The following is a 22,661-nucleotide window of genomic DNA, read 5'->3' on the forward strand; positions in this document are numbered from 1 at the left end:
TGGGAGGTCCTGACCAGTTTTCTAATTCTTTTTCACCTTTATTTTGTTGTTCTTACTGTTGTTGTTGCAGTAAAAGTGGTCAGTCCTGCGGTCGGGGGCAATTTGCTGCAAAGCTTCAATATCTAAGACGAAAGGTCACGGGCCGAGGGGCAGGGGAATTGGGGAGATGTTGTTTAAAGATATAAACTTACAATGAGTAGATAAATAAGTCCTGGGGATCTAATGGACAGCGTACTGATTATACTCAACGATACTGTATTAAGAACTTCAGGGTTGCTAAGTGACTAAATCATAACCGTTCTTAACACACAAAAATGATGCGTGTATGATGTGATAAGGGTGTTAACTAATGCTCTTGTTGACTAATGTTATTGTGTATTACTAATTATATTGCAATACATGCATCAAACCAACACGTATACACCTCAAACTTACATGATGTTATATGTCAATTATATCTTTAAAAAAGAAGATGGAAGGGTGAGAGGACCTCCCTGTGCAGAGAAAGACAGCAGAGTCCATCCCCACCCCCACCCCGTAGTTCCAGCACTTTTTATTCCCAGAGCCATCATCTTAGTTCAAGCTCTTTATAAGCATTTAATACAAACACTGTAATATTTAATTCTAATAATAAACAAGTATGTAAATGAGTAATAAACACTATTAACTGACTTGGATGGAATCACACAAGTATTCCATGGTGGAGCTGGGTTTAAAATTCATCAGTGTGCGGTGATGGGTATTAAGGAGGGCCCATATTGCATGGAGCACTGGGTGTTATACACAAACAATGAATCATGCAATATTACATCAAAAACTAAGGATATACTGTATGGTGACTAACATAACATAATAAAAAATTATTATAAAAAAATAAAATAAAATAAAATAAAATAAAATGCATCAGTCTGACCTCTGTTTCCAACCAAAATAAGGTAAGAGGGATTGGGTTTACCACCCATGACTTCGACTTACTATAAAGCTACAGTAATTAAGACAGGATTAATTAATTATAAGGATTGGCATCAAGATGGATAAATCAATGGAACAAAATAGATCAATGGAACAGCATAGAGAGTCCAGAAATAGACCCGTACATATATAGACAATTGATTTTCAACAAAGGTACAAAGGCAATCCAGTAGAGAAAGGATAGTCTTTTCAAGAAATGGTACTGGAATGATTAAATAACCAGATGCAAAGAACATGAGCTTTGATCCATATCTTACACTATATGTAAATTATATATACACTATGTATAAAAAATTAACTCAGAATGGATTATAGACTCAAATGTAACACCTAAAACTATAAAACTTCTAGAAAAAAATAGAAAAAAAACCTCTGTGACCTTAGATTAGGCAAAGATTTGTTAGATACCACACTGAAAGCATGATCCATTTAAAAAATTGATAAATTGGACTTCATCAAAATCAAGAAGTTCTGCAGTTAAGGGAATGAAACAAACAAACCACAGATTGGGAGGAAATATTTGCAAGCCACATATTTAATTTTTAATTAAAAATTTAAAAAATACATATGTATATATGTATATACTCTCAAAACCTAATAAGAAAACAACTCAATAAAAAATGAGCAAAAGATTTGAACAAACACTTCACATAAGATATATACCTGGACATATTTGTTTGTACAACATACACCTAATATATGACCTGGTCATTTCACCCCTAAGTATTTACCCAAGAGAAATGAAAGCATATGTCCATACAAAAACTTATATACACAGAGAAATTACCATATGATTTCACTTACATGTGGAATATAAGAAACAAAACAGAGGATCATAGAGGAAGGGAGGGAAAAAATAAAACAAGATGAAATCAGCGAGGGAGACAAACCATAAGAGACTCTTAACCATAAGAAACAAACTGAGGGCTGCTGGAGGGGCAGGGGGGTTGGGGGACGGGGTAATTGGGTGATGGGAATGAAGGAGGGCACGTGATGTAATGAGCAGTGGGTGTTATATAAGACTGATGAATCACCGACCTCTACCTCCGAAACTAATAATACACTAAACGTTAATTAATTGAATTTAAATAAAAATTAAATTCAATTTAAAAAGCAAAGGCAAAAACATATACAGGTATTTGTAGTAGCATTAATTTTTGCTGTTGTTTTATTACTCATGTTTATCATTAAACTTTTTGAAAAAAAACAAACAGAAAATGAAAGGGAAAAATACATAACCCTGGATTATTAATTTTTTAATCTCTCTCTTTTACATACACTTTGTTGTTATTGTCACAGTTACATACACAGAAAATGCTAGTTTTCTGTTTGACAATGACAGTACAATAATAGACATTAGTATGTTCTGTGAACATCTTTCTACAACATTGAATACGTGTCTATATGTATCATTCTTTAGTGCTGATTGTAATTTATGTAACCAGTCCCGCATTGTAGGACTGTAGGGTGTTTTCAGGGTTATTTTGCTCTTACAGACAAGGTGGCAATAAACAACAGATAGAAACTCGGGACCCCGTGAAATGCTCAATCACAAGGCCCTCAAACAGGCTATTTACATAGCAGCGCATGAGAGGGGCCCCTCACAGATGGCATGAGCTGGAGAAAGAACAGAGGGCTGTGTGTTTGGGAGAATTGTAGAGGAGGGTCTGGAGCTGAGCCTAGGAGATAGTTGGGGTTTGTTTTGTTTGAAAGGAAAGGAAGAGCATTTTATGAGGGGGAAACGGCATGATTCCTTTTTATTTATGAAACGATAGCTCCTCTAACAATGATGCATGACCATGCAAAGCTTTTGTGTGTGTGTTTTTGTTTTTATTTTTGTGAAAATTGCCATCCAGTTCTATTAATCTGGGAGTGGATCTTTTTATATGTGGCCCATTTTACCAGAAACCTGGGATCGTTCTAGTTCCTATTTAAGTGAGCTTATATGTCAAGCAGAAAGCTTTTATTACAAGATAGCTCATAATTTTCCAGCAGCTGTAAGTTCTCCTGGACTTACCAGAAATTTTGTTTCTCTTTTTGTAACCTTAATTTCACAGACACCAACTTTTTTCTTTCTTAGAGAGGCAGTGAACTGTTTAATAGGAACCTTAATTTTGAAAGTTTTCAGTTGTGGTTTGTTTTTTTTTTTAATGAATCTGGCTGTGGCATAATTGAACCCATGTTTTTGCCACTGTGAAAACTTGATAGTTGAAAAAGTTTCCAATGTTCAGAGAGAAGTTCGGAAAAGTATGTCCCTTAGTATTTATTTGATGCATACTGTAAGTGGCTACCAAGATACAGGTATTCTCTGAATATGACTAAGACCATGGGTATTGCTTCATATTGAAACAAAAAGCCTTTTCCCGTGAATGGTTAAACATGGACTACTACCCTTTAATAAGAAGGAACAACAAATAAACTATTGGTGCACACAGCAACTTGGATGACCTCAACAAGATTATGCTGAATGAGGAGCCAGTCTCAAAAAGATACACACCTCATGATTCCACTGATGTAACATTTGTGAAATAACATAATTATAGAGATAGGAAACAGATTAGCAGTTGTGGGGAGTTAGGGGTGGGGGGAGGAGGTGGGTCTGGATATAAAGGGAGCCTCATGATGACTATACAGTTGAGCATCATTTTTTTTTAAGATTTATTTATTTATTTGATAGAGAGAGAGAGACAGAGAGTGGGGGGGGTGCAGAGGGAGAGGGAGACAAGCAGACTCCTCACTGAGCGGGGAGCCTGACATGGGCCTCAATCCCAGGACCACGTGACCACGACCTGAGCCAACATCAAGAGTGGGCACTCAACCAATTGAGCCACCCAGGCGCCCCCCAGTTGCCCATCTAGATTGTGGTGATGGTTATGCAAGGCTATGAATGTGATAAAATTGCCTAGAGCCACTCACACAGGTGGGTGTGCGTGCGCCTGCGTAGCTGGGGACATCTGAAAAGAGCTATGGGTTGTAGCAACGGCAGTTGCTTGGCTTTGCTACTGTGCCATCCGTATGTAAGATGTTGCTACTCTTGACAGAAACTGGAGGAAGCTTACGGTAATTCTCTGTACATTTCTTTGCAACCTCCTGTGCATTTATAATTACTTCAAAAATGAAACGTTTGAAAAAGAAAAACAAACCTTTCCCAAGTGGACTAGGAAGGACTAAGAAGAGAGACTACACAGGGAAGGAGAGCTTTTCAGAAGGAAAATTGCTTGATTGCACTTCTGATTTAGGCAGGCTCAGTATTCCTAAGAAGCAAGTTAAGAAAAAAGAAAAGAATAGTTACCAGAAGCCTCTGAAAGAAAAGTATACCATTAGAATTAGAAGCCAAGTGTTTCTCTACCTAGATGGCAATTCCTATTAACATTTTCTTTTCTTTTCTTTTTTTTTTTTGAGAGGGAAAAAGGATAGGGGGTTGCAGAGGGAGAGGGAGAGAGAGAATCCCAAGCAGGCTCCATGCCCAGCACAGAGCCCCATGTGTGGCTCAATTCCATGACTCTGAGATCATGACCTGAGCTGGAATCAAGTTGGAAGCTTAACCGACTGAGCCACCCAGGTGTCCCCCACCATTAACATTTTAAAAAAGTAAGCTACAAAGTAGCTATAAAATGAGTTCTTGGTTATAACAAGGGATGGAGGTATTTAACATATTTCGAACAGAATTCTGGGCTGAGCTATGTAGAGACTTACAAAGTCCATTTCCCCATTTGCATAATAAAATAGGGTCAAGTTCAATAATGTGGGTGAGGGGAGGACTTTGTCTGAAATCATTTATAAGTGGGTCAGACAAGCAGAAACTTCCCTGACTAGGAAGAGTGAAAACTACGCGGCTAGATGTAAGATCTTTTGCATGTTTTATTACTAGGAAAGTTATGGAGGAAAGTGCGTATGTGCTGGTGAGACTGAAGTGCTGCTTTTTTACATAGAAGTCTACACACATATTTATGAGACCACAAATACATATGTATATCAGTTACATCTCAATAAAGTTGTTTTGAAAAACCAGTGTAACTCTGACACTCCCAGATCCTTCCCCTAAACCAGTCTGGGTGCCTGGTGGCTCAGTTGGTTAAGCATCTGCCTTTGGCTCAGGTCATGATCTCAGGGTCCTGGGATTCCGTGTAGTCACTGGGCTCCCTGCTCAGTGGGGAGTCTGCGTCTCCCTCTTCCTTTGCCCCTGCCTGCCCCCTCCCCTGCTCATGTTCTCTGGCAAATGAAAAAATCTTTAAAAAAATAATAATAAAAAATAAACCACTCTGCTTTCTATAAGTAAACTACTATGAATTGCATTTTTGTTTGTGCGTTCAACAAGTATATAGTGTTACGAAGAAAAAGCAGAGCAACAGAAAAGAATATTGAGGGACAGAGTTTATTTACTGTGGTCAGGGAAGACTTCTCTAGCAATGAGGTGCTCAAGCAGAGGCCTCAGGGAAGTGAGGAAGAGCCCTTGGAAACCTGGGAAAAGTTCGCCAGGTGGAGGGAAGAGGAAGGGCACGGGCCCCGAGGAGCAGGAAGGCTCGGCTAGAGCAAAGCCAGCACCATCTCAAGCCATAGGGAGTGCTGGCGGTGCACAGCTCCAGCTGAGTCTCTCGGACTCGCCCTTGGCTAAAAGCCGCCGGGCTCAAAGTCCCACCCTCTTCCACACCCACTAACCTGGGAGACCAAGGGAGACATGTGCCCGTGGCCTGAATTCAGGACAGCTCTGGAGGGGAGAGGGGAATGGCGCACTTTGGCATCCCCCAGGGCTGGGTGAGGGTGAAGTTAGAGAGGCACCCATGCTCAGGGTCACAGGAGCCCAGAGTCCCGGAGGTTTATGGTCAGGAGTTTAAGAGATGCCAGTCAGCGTGACTGTAAATGTTCTCCAGTCATGTTCAGCCACTTGTGCTTGGGCGCAGAGAAGGCTGCGGGTTGGATTCGACTAGGACTAGGGAACTGTTAGAGGCTGCAGTGAGGGAAACGAGGTGCTTACAAGGAAGTGGTGTGTAATGTTGGACTGGGGAGCTAGGCTGGTGGACAAGGAGGTGAGGCTGAAGGGACTGCAACGGAGGGTGAAGGGCTGGCAGGGACAACAGATTGGAGGACCCAGCAGAGTTAAAGTGGTGGAAAGGGTATTAGAGGAAAGCACACAGAAAATGTGGGAGTGGGTAATGAGAAAATGGCATGTTTGAAATGGAGACCGGTCAAGTTTCAGTTATTGACAACGACCAGTTCTTGGATGTAACCATCGGAATTGGCAGCTGAGGTCGGGTGGAGGAAAACAATCACTGGAGGTCAGGAGATCAGGAAATTGAGAGTTCTGAGTATTGGAGAGATTGTTCAGTGGATATTGGAATCATTAAGAATCATGGCAGGAGGAGTGAGGAAAGAGGTATGGAGACACAGGTTAGACTAAGTATTAGAATTCTAGGGGAGTGTCTCCCAAGGTCTGGATGGCATGAGCTGTGGGAGAGTGGATGATGAGAATTTTAGAAGAGCTAGGATGGTCAGAGAAGAGGGAGAAGCAGTGTCTGGAGGTACAAAGATTTGATGCTACCAGCTGGGTTCTGGCTAATGTCAACTTCTCGGTTGTTGTCAGGATAGTTTGAGAGTTATAGCTGAGCAGTCCCACTGGTAAACAGTGCAAATAAAGCAGTTGTTTTGTAACATAAATCTACTTAAAACCTTCGCATTTCTAAATTTGCCAGCTGTCTGTAATTCTTTCGGGACCGGAATTCTGCAAAGCAGTAAATGCTGGAGTTTAGGTTCTGGGGAGTATGGAGCTACAGCAACTAGAGGGGAAGGGGCTGCAAGAGCGAGTCTGTTTAAACCTTCTCAGTGTGCTAATAGGGTAACGCCAGGAAAATCAGATTAGTCAAGAACCAAAGGCCTGGAGAGGAGTTGAAGATAAAAGATAAAAAGTCTGGAAGGAGAGAGAGAAACATGTTAGGTTGCTGTGTATCAAGAGACATAGCTTTCTAGCTTACAATACCTGTCTGTGCTTCCTGACACCCAACCTCCTTTACGAGCTAATGTTAAATATTTTAGGCTTTGTTACTTGGTGTATAATTACAGATATCAAAACTGTAATGTTAGAATTATGCTCTTCTGAGAGTGACAAAAAAAAAACGTATAAAAAGAGTGGCTTAAACAGAAGTTTCTTTCTGATATAAAGTATTGGGGGCAGAGTATCCAGGGCTAGTGCGGCAATTCTATTTCATGGGAGTCTGCAGAGACCCAGGCTCCTTTCAATTTTGTAGTCTGCCTTTGTGTGGGTGAAGCTCTCTTTTTCTAGGTACAAAATAAAGCTCCAGTTAGCATATCAAAGTTCTAAGCAGCAGAATTCAGTAAGGTAGGGGTGGGGGGTGGGGGGGTGGGATGAACTTTATACCAACAAGCTCTTAAGGAAGGTTCCTGCTGCCAGTGATACCCCATTAGGCAGGAGTTGGTCTCATGGCTGTCAAGCTGAAAAAACAAACAAAAAGGTATACACAGTCAAAACATGCTATTGCTATGGAAGAAGGGAAGAACGGATATTGGACAGTTGGCAGGATCGGCCACACGAATGTAGAAGTAAAAGTGTAGGGCAGAATTTACAACATTTAACGAAGGATAAAAAGTGAGAGAGGCGAGGAGGAAAACAGGATAGATGTGACCACAGCTAATGTTGTAGTTTGGGGGAGAGATGACAGCTAATTGAGGGGTTTTTTTTTTTTAAAGATTTTATTTGACACAGAGACAGCCAGTGAGAGAGACAGCCAGCGAGAGAGGGAACACAAGCAGGGGGAGTGGGAGAGGAAGAAGCAGGCTCCCAGCAGAGGAGCCCGATGTGGGGCTCGATCACGGAACGCCAGGATCACGCCCTGAGCCGAAGGCAGATGCTTAACGACTGCGCTACCCAGGCGCCCCAGAGGGTTTTTTTTACCTGATAGTCTCTGTATATGAAGGGAGAATGAGTACGGAGGTGGAGTAAGGAACTTAAGAATCTAGTGAGGATTTGAAATAGCCATCATAGGGGAAATAAAAAAGTTGTTTGGTGACATAGAAGGAACGTGGAATAAGACTGATCATCCAGGAAAAAATTGGACACTTCGAGATTTATAGTGGCCCTAATTCATACTCCATTTTTCTTCATACCTATGCATCCCCCTTCTGCCCTTGGGCAGACCACTTCTGCCAAGGAAAAGCAATTGCACTTAGAACTTCTTTGCCAGGTCCAATCAAATAGATGACGTTTTCTTACTGTTGCTGAGCACAGATAAGAATTAAATGTCAAGGAAATACCAGGAAGACAGACCTTCACTGATCAGGGATCTCTGACGGTTATGATTAAAGAAACCAGTTTGTGGGTCCCAAGGAAGAGAAACTCGGGCCATTTTAGGAAAGCAGAAATCACAAGCATATCCAGTGACCAGACCCCCCCCCCCCAAAAAAACAACACAACACAACACAAAAAACCCAAACAACAAAAATGTCGGCAGGAAGCAAGGCAGCTAGAGGGTATTTATTGTGCCATCTCTTTCATGTGGGCATCCTCGTATGACAACTACACAAGTCTTATCCATTCTTCTAAGGACTGGACTATTCTACTTCTCAGTCAAAATTCTAAGAAGCTGGTCTGATTCACTACATAGTTTTCAGCAAACTTAATGCACCAAGCCCTTTATACCACACTACATTAGGAGTTATCAACCAGCCTAATGAGGTGGGTACCCTTATGATTGGTATCTTAACCCACCGTACCAGTCAGGGCCCAGTCCAAACCCGAGACACAGTAATTTGAACAGGCAAAGTGTGGTATAGAGAACTAGTACCCAGTCACAGGGAATTAATTACTAAGGGTAAAAAGAACTCAAGAATACAGCAATAGTGGCTATAGGAGCAGCCATTACGTGGAAGTGACCCAAGTAAGGAACACATTTGGAACAGGTTCCTTTGCAAGATAGGGATAGACTGTTGGAGAGGGTGTGGTTGTGACCCACCGTTTGCTACTGAAGCCCAGGGCTGGAGAGGAGAGGGTGTCAACAAAAGTAGTTTGGAAGGAACCCACTGGGCTGCCAAAGAGCCTTGCTGGAAAGTTGCCTGAAGACTTACTGGGAAGTTGGCAGGGGGACCAGTGCACTTGCTGCAAAGCACTCTCCCAGGAGGTGCCGCTGCCCCACCCCCACTACAGAAGCAAGAAAAAAGAACACACACCAGAACCAGGATGAGAAGCTCCTTTCTTCGGCAGCATCCCTTCAGTGTCCTTCCTGATAAGCTGCGTATTGTGCTAGCAGGCAAAAGATGTTTGGAGGGCACAGCCCCAGTAACACAAAGCAGAACAAAGACGGATTTGGGAACTGAGAATAAATTGATAAATGGCACATCCACAATCAGTCGCAGTCCCTGCACAAGTCTCAGTATAACTCAACTTCCTAGAATGGGCATCAGAGACAAGAGCATAATTCTGGAAGGCATGCTCACTGAACCAGTACCTGGACTGGCTGCATGAGCCCAGATCTTGAGAAATTTCACCTTTTGGTACTATTATTAAGGACACCGGCAACTTAAAATTTTCTAAATAGGAGGAAAGTAGAGCAGGCAAGAGGACTTCTCTTGCATTTGCTCAGCAAGCTCTTTTTCTCTCATTCAGACTGTTAATTTACTGGGGATGTTAGGAGGCCAGAGCTGGTGGATTTTGCAGGGATTGACTAAATCCAAGGACCCAATGGAGAAATAATTCAGCTTCAAAATGGCCAGAACAAGTACTGACCAAGGAAAATTAGCTTTAGCCTAGTGGATTTTAAGTATTTGCACATCAGGGAAGCTTAAGTGAAGATTTCCTTATGATGGCTTTTCTTTTCCTGATCCTTGTGAGAAGAAGAAAAAAAAAAAAACGCTCATGGTTTGTGTATTATATGAAATGCTTTAAGGTCAACTGTTATATTTGAGCAAATAGAACTCGATTTTTGTAACATGCTGAAAACCACCTTCCCTAACCTGAACACATTCTAGCTGTGCAATACGTTACGGATCAAGACTGTGGAACAGAAATTTGACTATTAATGCTCTGAGAAACCATGGATTTTAAGTCGGCTACAAGCGTAACATTTTTCAGTTTTTATTCGCTGTCATGCTTCCTACAGTAATAAATGTTGATAGCCAGTGACCCTAAAATGAAAAATGCCACTTCAGTAGTATTTGTGAAGTGCCGTGAGATCCCACAGGATGGAAGGAATTTCAGAGACAGACTATCAGGAAGAAGTGTTTCCTTTTCCATAAAAATAAGCTCTTTCCGAAATTAGATTAGTTGCTTAAGGCTGACTACAGCATTTCCACGATAAAATCAGATTAGGACCAGAACTAATTTAAAAGTCCATTAGTTGGCCAGGGACGCCTGGGTGCCTCAGTTGGTTAAGCGTCTGCCTTCAGCTCAGGTCATGATCCCAGGGTCCTGAGATTGAGCTCTGCATCAGGCTCCCTGCTCAGGGGGGAGCATACTTCTCCCTCCCCCCCTCCTCCCCCGCTCATGCTTGCACTCTAGCAAATAAACTCTTTAAAAAAAAAAAATAAAGTCCATTAGTAGGCCAATATAACCAATGAGAACCGGCCAGCTAGTCAGTTGTATAATCCAGGTTGCATACTGGAATCAGTCGAAAAATGCATAAACTGCCTGTCTTTGCCCAAATTAAAAACTATATTCATAAAGGACAACTCTTTTGGGGGAAAATAATTGAGTACCATTAAGTTTTTTCCCCCATTTCACCTTTTAAGCAAAAAACCAATAACCAAAAACCAAAAAACGGAAAAACTACTACCTTTGGTAGTCTCAGGAACTTAAACTTGCTATTCATTCCCAACTACTATTGTTCACCTAATCACAGCTTTAAAAAAAAAAAAAAAGGTAAACAGCACAAAAGCCCTAGGGCAGTTTAGCTCTTTCCAAATTGCATGCAATTTTAGAGTACTTTCATTTTTCTAGACATGATTTGTAGCTTTCATTAGATTTCTAAAAAGAAGCCCATAACTCAAAGGTTAAGAACCACTGCCTCAGAGTAACTAAGGCACTAAACCCAACAAAGAGATTATAAATTGGGCATTAAAACGAAGATTTTATATTAAAATTTCAAGATTGATAATATACTAGCCCATGTATAGTATTTAATTGCAAACGGAACATTAGAAAACAGATGAAAGATATTAATACATGAAAAGGCGAAGTCATTTCAGTAAGCCGAGAACACACACTGGATGGAGGCTGCTATTTATAACGTTCTGTCAAAAGCTTTTCAGGTTTGCTCATGTTGTAAGAAATAATCCTGAGAGGTCTTTCACAGCCACTTGTTTTCCCAGTCTTTCAGGAAGCCACTGCCCAAATTAAACCATGCATATATTTGGCAACAATTAGTATTAACATGTTCTACAACTTATCAAACTGTTCAAGAGCAAACTTAACATTAAAAATCATAAATCAAATACAGCTTATGATAGTATTTTCATCTCTATTTGAAGTAAATTCTTTCCACGCTTTACCTAAAAGAGTTAAATTAACATTTCAGGTGGAACTGAATTAAGGAGTAGCACCATCATTTAGGTATGCTAAAAATACTGTCGATGTTCGATTAATCTACTTTCATTACTTAAAAATACTTTTCTAACTTCTATGTCTAGTGTCAATTCACTGGATGCTCAATTAAAAGGCAAGATGACTGAATCTTCTATTTAAAAAAAAAAGCATAGCATTTTTTCAGAGAGGAATTCCTTCATTTAATGAGATTTTTCTGGAGTTAGGTAGGTACAAATGTTAAGCCCACATATGGACTCTTCCAAATGTACTTGTTTGCCCCATTAAACACTTTTGCAAGGTGGCTTCCCCGTGCCCATCAAGTTGGCCAATATAAACAGTGAGATAAAACATGTCGATATGGTGTACACTGTCTGGAACACTCACTTTTAGTCTTGGCATTGACTGAACACATCACCTTGCACCTCAATTTCTTGTTCTAAAAAAAATTGGATGAGTTATAAAACTTACTTCAAGTCCAAATTTTAAATGATTCTAATATGTAATCCAAGTGCAAAGGATCTCAATAAGCACCTTTGAAGTGAAAACTAAGTGATCACCCAATCGAAAGAACCTAGTGACACACAGAACACCCACCGACGAAGGGAACTGCCAATATTAAGAACTCTAGTAAGATTACTATCATATATGTCCAATTCTAGTCTACACGTTTAAAATTCACTTGTCATCTGGGCACTGAGATATCCCTCTACACAAAGCGTGACTCTAACACTGTATCAATTTCCACAATAAAAATACTTTAAAAAAAAATGTTGACAAATGGGGGAAAAGCCAACACCCAGAAGAAAGGATTTAATCCAGTATTTATTCCACACTCATGATCGCTCTCTGTAATCAGAATACAAGTCGTAAGAACAATCTATCAAATAATTTGCTGATAATCTTAAATAATGCAGCACAGCATTACTTTTAATACTTCTCTGTTCTAGATTAAGTTTAAAAACTCAAACAGCAATCTTCATTATCAATAAAAAAAGTTTTGAATTTTAAAAAAAGGACACTATATCAAGCTGTCTCATAATTTAAGTTTTTCCCATTTATAAAAATGCTTTGGAAGCTTGAGGCTTGAATCTATTTCTCTACTCATCTGCCCCACCCTCTCCCAATTTCACGTTAGTATAGGGTTGCTGCAAGAATGCTAGGCTTTAGACATTAATTTTTTCCTTTAATATAGTACTTTAAAATCTGAGAAATTTAAGAAAAAAGATTACATGTCATGTGTTTTTTCAAATAAAAAAAGGAAAACTAAGTGAATAAATTTTAGGCATACTAACAGTGTCCCTTTGAGGTAGAATGCTAAAAGGACTTTTGATCAAATCACAGCCTAATTGAAACCTCGGCATCAGAAACTAACTTGTCCTGAATCTCTCTAAAGTTAACTGTGGAGAATATTAAGTGTAACATATTAACAAGAGCCTTCCAAGATAATATACAGTGGACGAGAATGTTAACCCTACAACTGCTGCCTTCACGTACGCTGAAGCACAGAACTCTCCTATAATAGACATCCAAGATCCATTCTCAAAGTCTTTAGCATTCTATTACGAAAAGCACAGCCATGCTAACTTCAGTACACAAACCATAATCCCACACCTACAAAACAAAAATAGAATTAGTGGCAGTTTATTGCCTTATACAAATTTAACCAACATGGCAACCATGCCAAAGGAATTAAAACATTTTCAGGACATATGTACAGACTGTACATCTCAAAAACAATTAAACAATAAAAATGCAAGAACAATCTGTGCATCATGTATCAAACTCAACAATTGGGTGAAAACATCAATGCAATAAATGGGATTACAAAGGCACTTCCCTACACAAAAGAGGAAATGAAAATGCAGCCTACAGGGAGCTTGAAGAGTGCGTAACTACTGCACAATCTCAACTTGGGAGGAAGAAAAAGAAAGCAGATTCAATCAAACATTTATAGGATTCAATGTGATCCACTTTTACAAAAAAAATCTCACACAGTCTCATCTTTGTTTTTATGTTGTTTTTCTTGGCTCTCTGGTTCTATACTTTGGCTCCTTCGACGATCATGTTTGTCAGACTGGTCCTTACTATCACTGTGATCTCGTTTGTGGGAGCGTTCTTTGCTTCTACTACGCTTTCTAGATTTTTCTTTGCTGGGGCTATGTTCCCGTTTTCTTGATTTTTCAACACTGTCAGTTCTTCCTTGACTGCCACTTCTACTTCGTTTATTTGATTTTTCTTTACTTTCATTTTTATGTTTACTTGATTTCTCTTTACTCCTGCTTCTGCTTCGTTTCCCTGCATTTCTACTTCTACTCCTACTTCTGTGTTTCCTTTCTCTGCTTCTACTCCTACTGTGTTTTTTCTCCTTCTTGGAATCTTTTTTGTCATCTCTATGCCGCCTATCATCTTTATCTTCTTTGTGCTTCTTCTCTTCTACCTCACCCCTACTTCTCCGTTCCTTGGACCGTTCTCTTGATCGCTCTCGCTCCTTTTCTCGGTCATTCCCTCTTTCCTTATCATAGTCACGATCTCGTCTTCTACCTCTCTCATTTTCTTTCTCTCTTTCCCGATCCCTGTCCCTTCGATCCCCTTTCCTATCCCGACTTCGACTACGACTTCTATGCCTTTCCCTACTCCTGCTACTCCGCCTGCGTTCCAAACCCCGATCAATACTTCGGGATCTTCGCCTTTCTTTCTCCCTTTCTTTGGCTTCGCGCTCTAGTCGCTGGCGTTCTTTCTCTCTTTCTAATTCTCGATCAAAACTAGAAGACCCATGGCCCTCCCGATGATGGCTTCTACTTCTTGATCTTCTTGGGGACCTCCGTGGACTCAGTGATCTCCTTGGAGACCTATATTTAAGAAAGGAAGAAGAAAATGTCAACAAATAAAACATATCCTAAAAATTTAACTTTTGTGTTATTTAGATACCCCACTTACACAGACATATTAAAGGTAACTGAAGGACCCGAAAGGCAGAAAATGACCTTTTGGGGTTAAAAGTGACAAACTCGTAAGATGAACAGCATACACAGGATTTCCTGAGAATTTGCCAGATTTCCAAGGACCTCTGTATAAAGCCTATTTTTAAAGTAATTCCAAGAGGTACATTACCTTGAACGCCTGCGTTCAACGTGTCTATCTATTTCCTCAGCACCTTCCTTCCCATCTTTCTTGATTTTTCTAGGCCGGGTTTTAATCTGTTGATCAATATTCTTCTGAACTGGAACCGGAATTCTTGGAAACAGAGTAGAAAACCACTCCAGTTTTGTGAGAAAAGACCGTAGCATTTCTCCAATGGTCATTACACAGCCTCCACCAGCCTTCACATCTAGGTCCTATAAAAACACAAAAGATACCCTAGCCGTCAAAAAAAATCATTTCAACATATATATGAATACTATAAAAATATTACCATCTTTGGAATCTCAAATACAAAAAAATTCTAACAAAAATTGTAATTTGTGTACCCTACTAATCTGGTAACGAATGATACAGAGAAATATTTGGGCTTAGTGTGTGCATGCAGGTGAGAACAAATCCTGCAGCCTCATGGGCATAAAGTTCACTGATCTCACTCAGTTAACAGGAATATGCAACAGCCCCTTACATTACTAAACTCTGTGGAACAATAAACTTAAATTAACATTCCACATACCTACTAAGTATGTATTTCTTTCTGTGGACACGTTTGCACACATCATTCCTAGCACTGTAGCCTAACTACATATGAACTACTTCAGACAATCCTGTCTAAAGATTATCTTTTAACAGCTCTAATATAAAATGAAGCCCTAATAAAACTGGAAGCAATAGCAAACCAACTGCCATGAAGCAGTGAGGTTTCTAATTTAGAGTTATGTAGAAAATAAATAAATGAACAAATAATTGGAAACGCATAATCCATGATGACCATTGTCTCTGAAAAGGGTCATTACCGCATGAAGGCCTTCTTGCTATGCCCTCTCACAGCTCAGGACATGTTAGTCAGCTATTGTCAGTCCCAAACCTATAGTGCAAGCACACAAGGAAAGTGAGATTTGTTATCTAAACAGGAAAACAAGAGCTAAAGGTAAAACTGCTTGCACTCACACACATTTAAGTGTTCAGATATACAGTATTTCCAAATATAATCGCTGCAGATATCTAAGGAAGAAAACAATAAGTTAGCTTAAATAGAGATCCTCAGGTTTGTAAATACAATAAAAAACAGATAAATTGAAGCATTCAGAAATAAACCTAATACAATACCAATTATGAAGAGGGACATGCTTTTTAAATATAGAAGGGAGAAGTGCTTTGGCCTGAAAAATCTCATCTAAAAAGAAAAACAACTTTAAAGATTGTGATTTATCACCTAATACATTTTTTCGCTTCTTCAGAAATATGAACAATTCAGTAAACAGCCCCTGCCAAAAAAATGCAGACAAAAATTCTCCATGTCTACAAGAGTGAGATTTTTTTAGGTGTGCACATAATAAAAACACACTAGGAAGATCTCTATTACAACTCTCCTTTAATTCAACAAATTCTTTGGATAAATGTTTTAAATGGGACTACTGAAGCACAGCACTCAAAGTTTACTTTATGAACCTTAAAAGACAAAGTGGTGGGGGCATATGTATGGACAATACAGGTATGTGTTAAGTACCTTTTAAGATCTTGGACTTCACCGTGTTAATACATATATGATTTAAATATGACACAGCAGTGTTTCTGAAAGTAACTTTTGTTTCCTGAACAAATGTAACAAGCTCAACCTTGTTAGCTTGAGTGGCAAACTAGATTTATAATTAAACAAAAAGGGGCACCTGGCTGGCTCACTTTTAAGAGCATATGACTCTTAACCTCGGGGTCCTGGGTTCAAGCCCCACACTGGGTATGGAGCTTACCTTAAAAAAAATCTTTTTAATTAAAAAACAAGAACCTGAAGTACTAATTTTAAGGTTTTCTTTTGGCTTTATAAATAAGTATAACATATTAGGAGTCAGAAAGCTAAAATTTAAATATTTTGATCATTTTGAATAAATCTTCTAAACTCTCACCCTATTTAAATCCCACCCAGCTCTTCAATTCTGCACTTCTACGCAGGTGGGAGTATTAATTTGTGGAAGAAGTTAAAGCGTACAGAGCTGAAAAGTTCCAAGAGAATAAAGTGCTATAATTAGTATTGTATGCGCATGTCTTAACACCTCAATGTTGAGCATGGCCCACTTAAAAAGTCACTATCAACTGTACAAGTCAAGACCAATGCAAAATACAAAACGCCATTAGAAAGAAAAAAATTTCAATAGTTACCAAAACCATTTAAACAATTAAGAAATAAGAAAAGAACATTTAAGAAAGTTAACCTAAGATATATAAAATCCACTAAGTCTTAGTAAAAGGACAGCAATTCCAAGAGTATGAGTGAAATAAATTTAACTACAGAAAATTCTGAAAAACATTAAACTTCCGATAAATAAAAGATATAAAAACATGAGAGTAATCAGAAGAAAACTAATTATTACCCTTGTTGACATACCTCTTCATCATCAAGGAAGGATTCAAACCAGTCCCACAGATCTGTAGGGGGCTGTGTGTACCTAGAATTACAAAAGACTGATTAGGCTTCTGTGAATTAAAATGATGTATTTAATGGAAATGTAGATAAACGCATGCTTACCTTATATACATAAATCCCAGGGCTCTAATATATGGAGAGTCTGTGTGTGTTATGAGACCCATCACTTGCTTACGAGTTAGCTTCAGAGTAAATAATTTGTATAACAAGCAGAAAGCTGTAGAAACAATTCCTCCTGTTCCAACACCTCGAACCTTTAGGAGAAACAGGTAAGAAAAAGTAGTAAAATAAATGATATTTAACACCAACTGATTAATCCCATTAGGTATTAATAACAAGATATAATTCAGAACTAAGAATGGAGCATTAATACACAGCAACTTTCTAACCCCATTCACCAGACACTTGAATTTAGGTCAAAACAAAACAAAAGTCTAAGCTTTGCCAACTGTTATATGAATAACTGTCACTTTTAGTTTCCTAATTTTAAACTTAGTTATCAGACACAGAAAAACTGAAAAATGCACGTACTTCTACTTACCCCTCCGCACATCCCCGTTTGGCCTGCTGTTTTCCTGCTTCCTTTCTCCCACGGTTCAACATGCGTGACCTGAAATAGAAAAGAGGAACACAACAAACATTCATACTTCGAATTTTTTAAAGAACTATGATTAAAGTAAACCCAAGTCCATAACAGAGCAGCTTCTTCCAAAAGGTTGGAAGCTGGTTATTTTGACATGATACATATATTTTGTTTACATACATTATGTAAACCATCTTTGAAAAACTGCTTAGCTTTTAAAAAGCACCAATAAAACTGCCAGAGTTTAACAGAACCTTAACAGTTTTATGAGCAGAAATCCCATTAAAATAGCTTTGCAGAGAGCTGATACTTGTGGAGCCAAGAGATTTGTAGGAGTCTCATATACTTGTAAAAAATATTTAATATATCAATTTTGTATCTTATGAGTTGTTAACAAAATAAAAATTTTCATTTTAAAATGGATTTAAGGCTCCAACTTGAAGCAAAAAGTTTATCAATGAAGTTTAAGTATTTTCTTAAAAAAAAATTTAATACCCTTTACGGTGATTTAAAATTCTACATAAAATAAAGAAAAATGACTTGAAGTATGTATGTTAAAACAGTTACTTCCAATGCAAAATTATGGAACTTTATTTGTACATTTTTTTTTTTTACCATTGACAGGCATTGTGTTCATTCCTGATTAGAGATGAAATTACAAGGGCCACACCTACACAGATCATTCTTGTTAGTAATTTATTTTCAGCCTAATGATGTGAACCAATTCAATTTTTCCCCAGAATATAAACTGTTAAAAACTGAGTGTGACTAGTCATTACATTAGGTATAATCGATACAGTATCATCTTTTGTTGAGGTGAGTACCCTATAAAAACCACATACTTTACCTAAAAATAGCAAAGAAAGAATATTAGCTCGATAACATATAACTCAAGGTCTTTTAGAAAGATAAGATCTATATTTCTTAATTTAAAACAAAATCAAAATAATATCCTGTTCTTTCAGTATGCATTTATAAAACAATATTTTTACCCACCCGTGGTTACATTTTAATAGTTTTTTTTCAGTGGCTTCAGACAGAAAAGCATGCATTTAAATGTAAGCACTACACTATTATGCTCAGCACTGCTTTACGGTTTCATTTCCTTCCCCCATTTTGCTGTATGAAAGATGTTTCAATTCCTTAAAGGCTAGCCAAAGGGGCAGATGCAACACGAAATCAACTTAAAACTAGAAGCCTACATATTTCAATGATTATTTAATCTGGACATCTTGATAACAAAGCCTGGATCTTTAGTTTTATAACTAAATTTAAATAATTTCTAGAACAATCTAGTTTCAAAAAACAGTATTTGAATTTGAAAACAAGCTTTTTCCTCTATCACAAGAACATCTTTCTGTATTATTAAACAGAACCTGCTACCAAAAGCAGGAACCCAATTTTCAATTGTTTACTACACAAAGCTAAGAATATTCACCGTACTGTATTCATGCTGAAAAAGGCCTTACCTTTTAAAAGCTAAAAAACCTAGTTCATAGTATTACACTTACAATATTCTTGTAAAAGAATAACAAAATTTCAGTGTACTTTACATACCCAAAGTTGAACTGTATTCTCAAAATATTATTTTTCTATCAAAAACTAGTATCTCAAAATCCTTCAATAACCTAATCACTTAAGGGGGTGGGGTGGGGGAAGAATGTGGACAAAATATAACCTAAAAGCAAATAAAGAGAATTTCCTCTTGCTAACACCTCTACAGGTACGTTCAGATCACAGAAAATACTTAATGTGGTCTGTCAAATGTTTTAAGAGTCAAATACACAAAACAGATGGTATTTTGTTAGATGCTCTAGCTAAAGTATTTAAAGATCATTAAGACTATTATTAATATTCCTTTAGATATTAATTAACCTTAAGAGGCCTGGAAGATATTTTTAAAACTACATAATTTGCAGGGAAGTGGAGAAAAGCTATCTAGTTGGTGAAGAAAAGCCCAAAACCAATGGCCAAAAAATACCTAATCAGCCGTTCATTTAACCAGGGAAATGCATTTATGGCGATTGAGCATGATTAATAGTGCATACCTCTACCTGCGACCCTGGGCTGCTCCGAGCCTCGCTGCAAGACTGAGTCAATCCTGCTAACGAAACAAGAACTGAGACAAGAGTGCAGTGAGGAGGCGCCAGGTGAGCTCCCCAGCACAGCCAAGCCAGCACCGACCCTGCCGCAGAAGCCCAGGGCCCAGATAATTCTAAACAAGCCCAATGCACAAGTAACTGAGACCACTTACTCCTGACTTCCTGCTGGGAAAATTTCCAGGCCTTCTGTACACCTCCTGCCCTGGCACCTCTCCACCCTCAACCCTCCCACCCCCACCCGACACACGCACTGACCATTTCCCTGTCTGGATCGGATAGAGAATACCAACAACACGAGGCCAACATTGAAGTCAATACACGCCCTGGCCCAGGGTGAGCGGGAGAAGCACCAACAAGTTGGCGCCGAGTAGATCCACGTCAAAAGGAATAATTTTAAAGCTGTAAACTGGAAAGGATTCAGTTACTCTTTTCTCCCCTCCCCCACCCCTCCCGTCCAACTCCCCCCAGGGGTGGGCAGGAGGTTGGGGGGAGGAAGAGAGTTCAACAGTGGCGGGCTCTCCCAGCCCTAAAAATTTGGAAAATGAAATGAGAGGGCGGCCCCAGTTTGACCCCTCCCAGGCATACTACTGACCACCGCTCCCCCACCCAACCTCCCCGCACCTACAAATGCTCAGACTTCAAGGGCCGCCTCCGCCCGTTTCCTCTAACCCCTCCTCGGAACTTAACCCGCCCGCCCCCTGGCCCCCCAGGCCTAGACTCTTCGTACCTTAAAGTAGATCTCGTCCACCACCTCGTGGTAGGTCTTGAGCTCGTAGAGCTGCACTTTGAAGTAAGGCGACGACAGGATATTGGTCAAGATCATGGGGTTGAGGTTCATAGTCTTCTCATTGCCCCACAGCGGCAGCACATTTCCCTGCTTGCCCGAGACCGCCGGCTTAGTGGCGCCGCCGCCGCCACCGCCGCACTGCTGCTGCTGCTGAGCTGCGGCCGCGGCCGCCTGGTGCTGCGGCTGCGAGTTGCCTGTCAGCGCGGGGCTGTTGTTAGCCATGTTGCGGCGGAAGGAAGGAGGGAGGGAGAAGGGAGGGGGAGGGGGCCAAGCTCGATCTCGCTCTTCGGGACAACGGTCCGGGACCCTACTCCATGGAACGCCGTCAGGAGAGGGGGCCGCCTCGCTGTCCCCCAGCTGGATGAGACAGGGCAACGGGGACGCCGACAAAAGGACCCTGGATCGAAAGCAGACGCCGAGACGCCGGCCGCGAGAACTCCCAGCAGAAGGCGAGCCGGCGGCCACGGAGCGCGATCTCTTCCGCCAACTGCCCCTGGGAACAAGATGGCGGGCCCGGCGGATGTGACGTCCCACGTCCCAGAGTTCCAAGCTGAGCCGGCAGCCAATCAGAGACGCCCAGCTGGGCTGGAAATTCCTCTTCCTAGTTCCGCACGTTCTGTGCACGCTGCGGACGCTGCGGTGGTCTCCAGTGCCGACTCTTAGGAGATTCCCCTGGGAATCTGGGAGTAGGGGAAGGGGTTGAAGGCCCAATTTTTATGTTTTAGAATCTGGGTTGGAGGCTCAGTTTCTCTTTTTGAAAGCCGGGCAGGAAAGGGTTTGCATGGATATATGCTTGCGAATTCGTAACTGACTTCTACGGAGTACCCTAGGCTCTTGGGTTCATAATTTTAAGATTCTCTGGAAGGGAGGATGATGATCAGGACTTCATTCGTCCATGTGATTCCGATGCAATAGTTACACGCTTCTATCTGCCGGCTGTAGTGTACGGCCGGAGGATTTATTGTTTGAGCCCAGATTTATTCAGCTGTTAAGACTGGAAAACATCGTTCTGGGCTGTTAAAACATCTGAGCATTAAAAGAGCTACTATACCTGTAGAGCCTAGTAGAATTCTACAAGCTTTTGTTAGGGGCCTTTCTTTCGTCCCTACTCGAATTCATCCATTCTGCAGATGCATTCTGAGTGGTAAACACTGGGCGAGGCACTGAGCGGGGGAGGAGGGAGGGAGGCGGGAGGAGGTGTAAAAATGAGTCAGAATCGGTCCTGTCACTCAAAAGCTATTGTTAACCTAGAGGAGATTCGTGGTTTTTTGGGGTTAAGAGAAGTCTGCGAGAAGCACTTAAGTCTATACTGATGCTGTCAGGCTGGGCAGTTTCATCAGCAGAGAACAGCCTGAGGCTATGTAGTAGCAGGAAAGATCAGGCTTGTTAGAAGAAGGTAAATAGTCCAGTACAGGAGCGGGGAAAGGTGCTGATGGGGGAGTAATGGCTGGGGTGGAATCAGGCCACTGTTCAGTGCCTGGAATGCCAAGATGAAACATAGGAATTTAATGACATTTAAATCCAAGGATTACATAATTACACCTATGACCCCCAAATCTACTTTTAGATATTAATATTCCTAATATTTTCTGGCTCCAATCCATTCTTCAGAGTACTGCCAGATTCTTCATTCCGAAAGTGTAACACCCCTACTTAAAACCTTGGATGGCTCACTTAGTGTCATCCTAATTGCCATTGCCAAAATTCAGTGACCTTTTTCACTCTTCATCCTACTTGATTTCTGTGGCACTTTTTTTTTTCTTCAAGTTTTATTTAAGTAATCTCTACACATGGGTCTCAAACTCACCACCCAAGAGCAGGAGTTGCATGCTCTTCGGCCTAAGCCAGCCAGGTGCCCCTGTGGCACTTTTTATTATTTACTGTTTCCTAGAAACTATTGGGGTTGGAAGTTTGAAAGTGGAGATCTTAATTTTCAGTGGCTTATACACAGAGGGGAAAATGGTAAGACAGAAACTTTGGGGGAAATCCACACCTGGATGAAGATGAAACAGCAGGAAAGAGAAGACAGAGAAGTAGTAGGTAACTGGGATACTGTGGTATGACAGAATGCAAGGAAAGATAAATGATTAATGGTTAGAGGGGTACCTCGGTGGCTCAGTTGGTTACAC

The 22,661-nt window shown here is 40.2% G+C and overlaps 1 protein-coding gene across 2 annotated transcripts; it reads right to left on the reverse strand.

The window, feature by feature from the left end:
* Window positions 1-12,304: 12,304 nt before the first annotated feature.
* On the reverse strand, window positions 12,305-21,059 carry PRPF38B (pre-mRNA processing factor 38B). 2 transcript variants are annotated; one of them, XM_040626964.1, is made up of 8 exons: window positions 20,473-21,059; window positions 20,001-20,151; window positions 19,692-19,744; window positions 17,602-17,670; window positions 17,163-17,314; window positions 17,022-17,082; window positions 14,612-14,835; window positions 12,305-14,349 (listed from the first exon to the last, which is right to left on the reverse strand). In XM_040626964.1, the coding sequence occupies exons 1-8, from the start codon at window positions 20,752-20,754 to the stop codon at window positions 13,488-13,490; spliced, it is 1,854 nt and encodes a 617-aa protein (XP_040482898.1). In that variant the 5' UTR covers window positions 20,755-21,059; the 3' UTR covers window positions 12,305-13,487. The 2 variants fall into 2 exon arrangements, with proteins under 2 accessions (XP_040482898.1, XP_040482899.1); XM_040626965.1 differs by lacking the exons at window positions 19,692-19,744; window positions 20,001-20,151 and having other exon boundaries at window positions 20,473-21,058.
* Window positions 21,060-22,661: the final 1,602 nt, after the last annotated feature.

The sequence above is a fragment of the Ursus maritimus genome, unplaced genomic scaffold, assembly GCF_017311325.1.
Source record: "Ursus maritimus isolate PB19 unplaced genomic scaffold, ASM1731132v1 scaffold_12, whole genome shotgun sequence".
Taxonomy (NCBI): Eukaryota; Metazoa; Chordata; class Mammalia; order Carnivora; family Ursidae; genus Ursus; species Ursus maritimus.

What these genes read in the sequence shown, in the direction of transcription:
- PRPF38B (XM_040626964.1), bottom strand. Translation starts at nt 20,754, where the DNA reads ATGGCTAACAACAGCCCCGCGCTGACAGGCAACTCGCAGCCGCAGCAC. An exon ending in TGGACGAGATCTACTTTAAG is followed by an intron (nt 20,152 to 20,472) that starts GTACGAAGAGTC and finishes AATCCTTTCCAG; the next exon opens with TTTACAGCTTTAAAATTATT. An exon ending in AAACGGGGATGTGCGGAGGG is followed by an intron (nt 17,315 to 17,601) that starts GTAAGTAGAAGT and finishes TTTCTCCTAAAG; the next exon opens with GTTCGAGGTGTTGGAACAGG.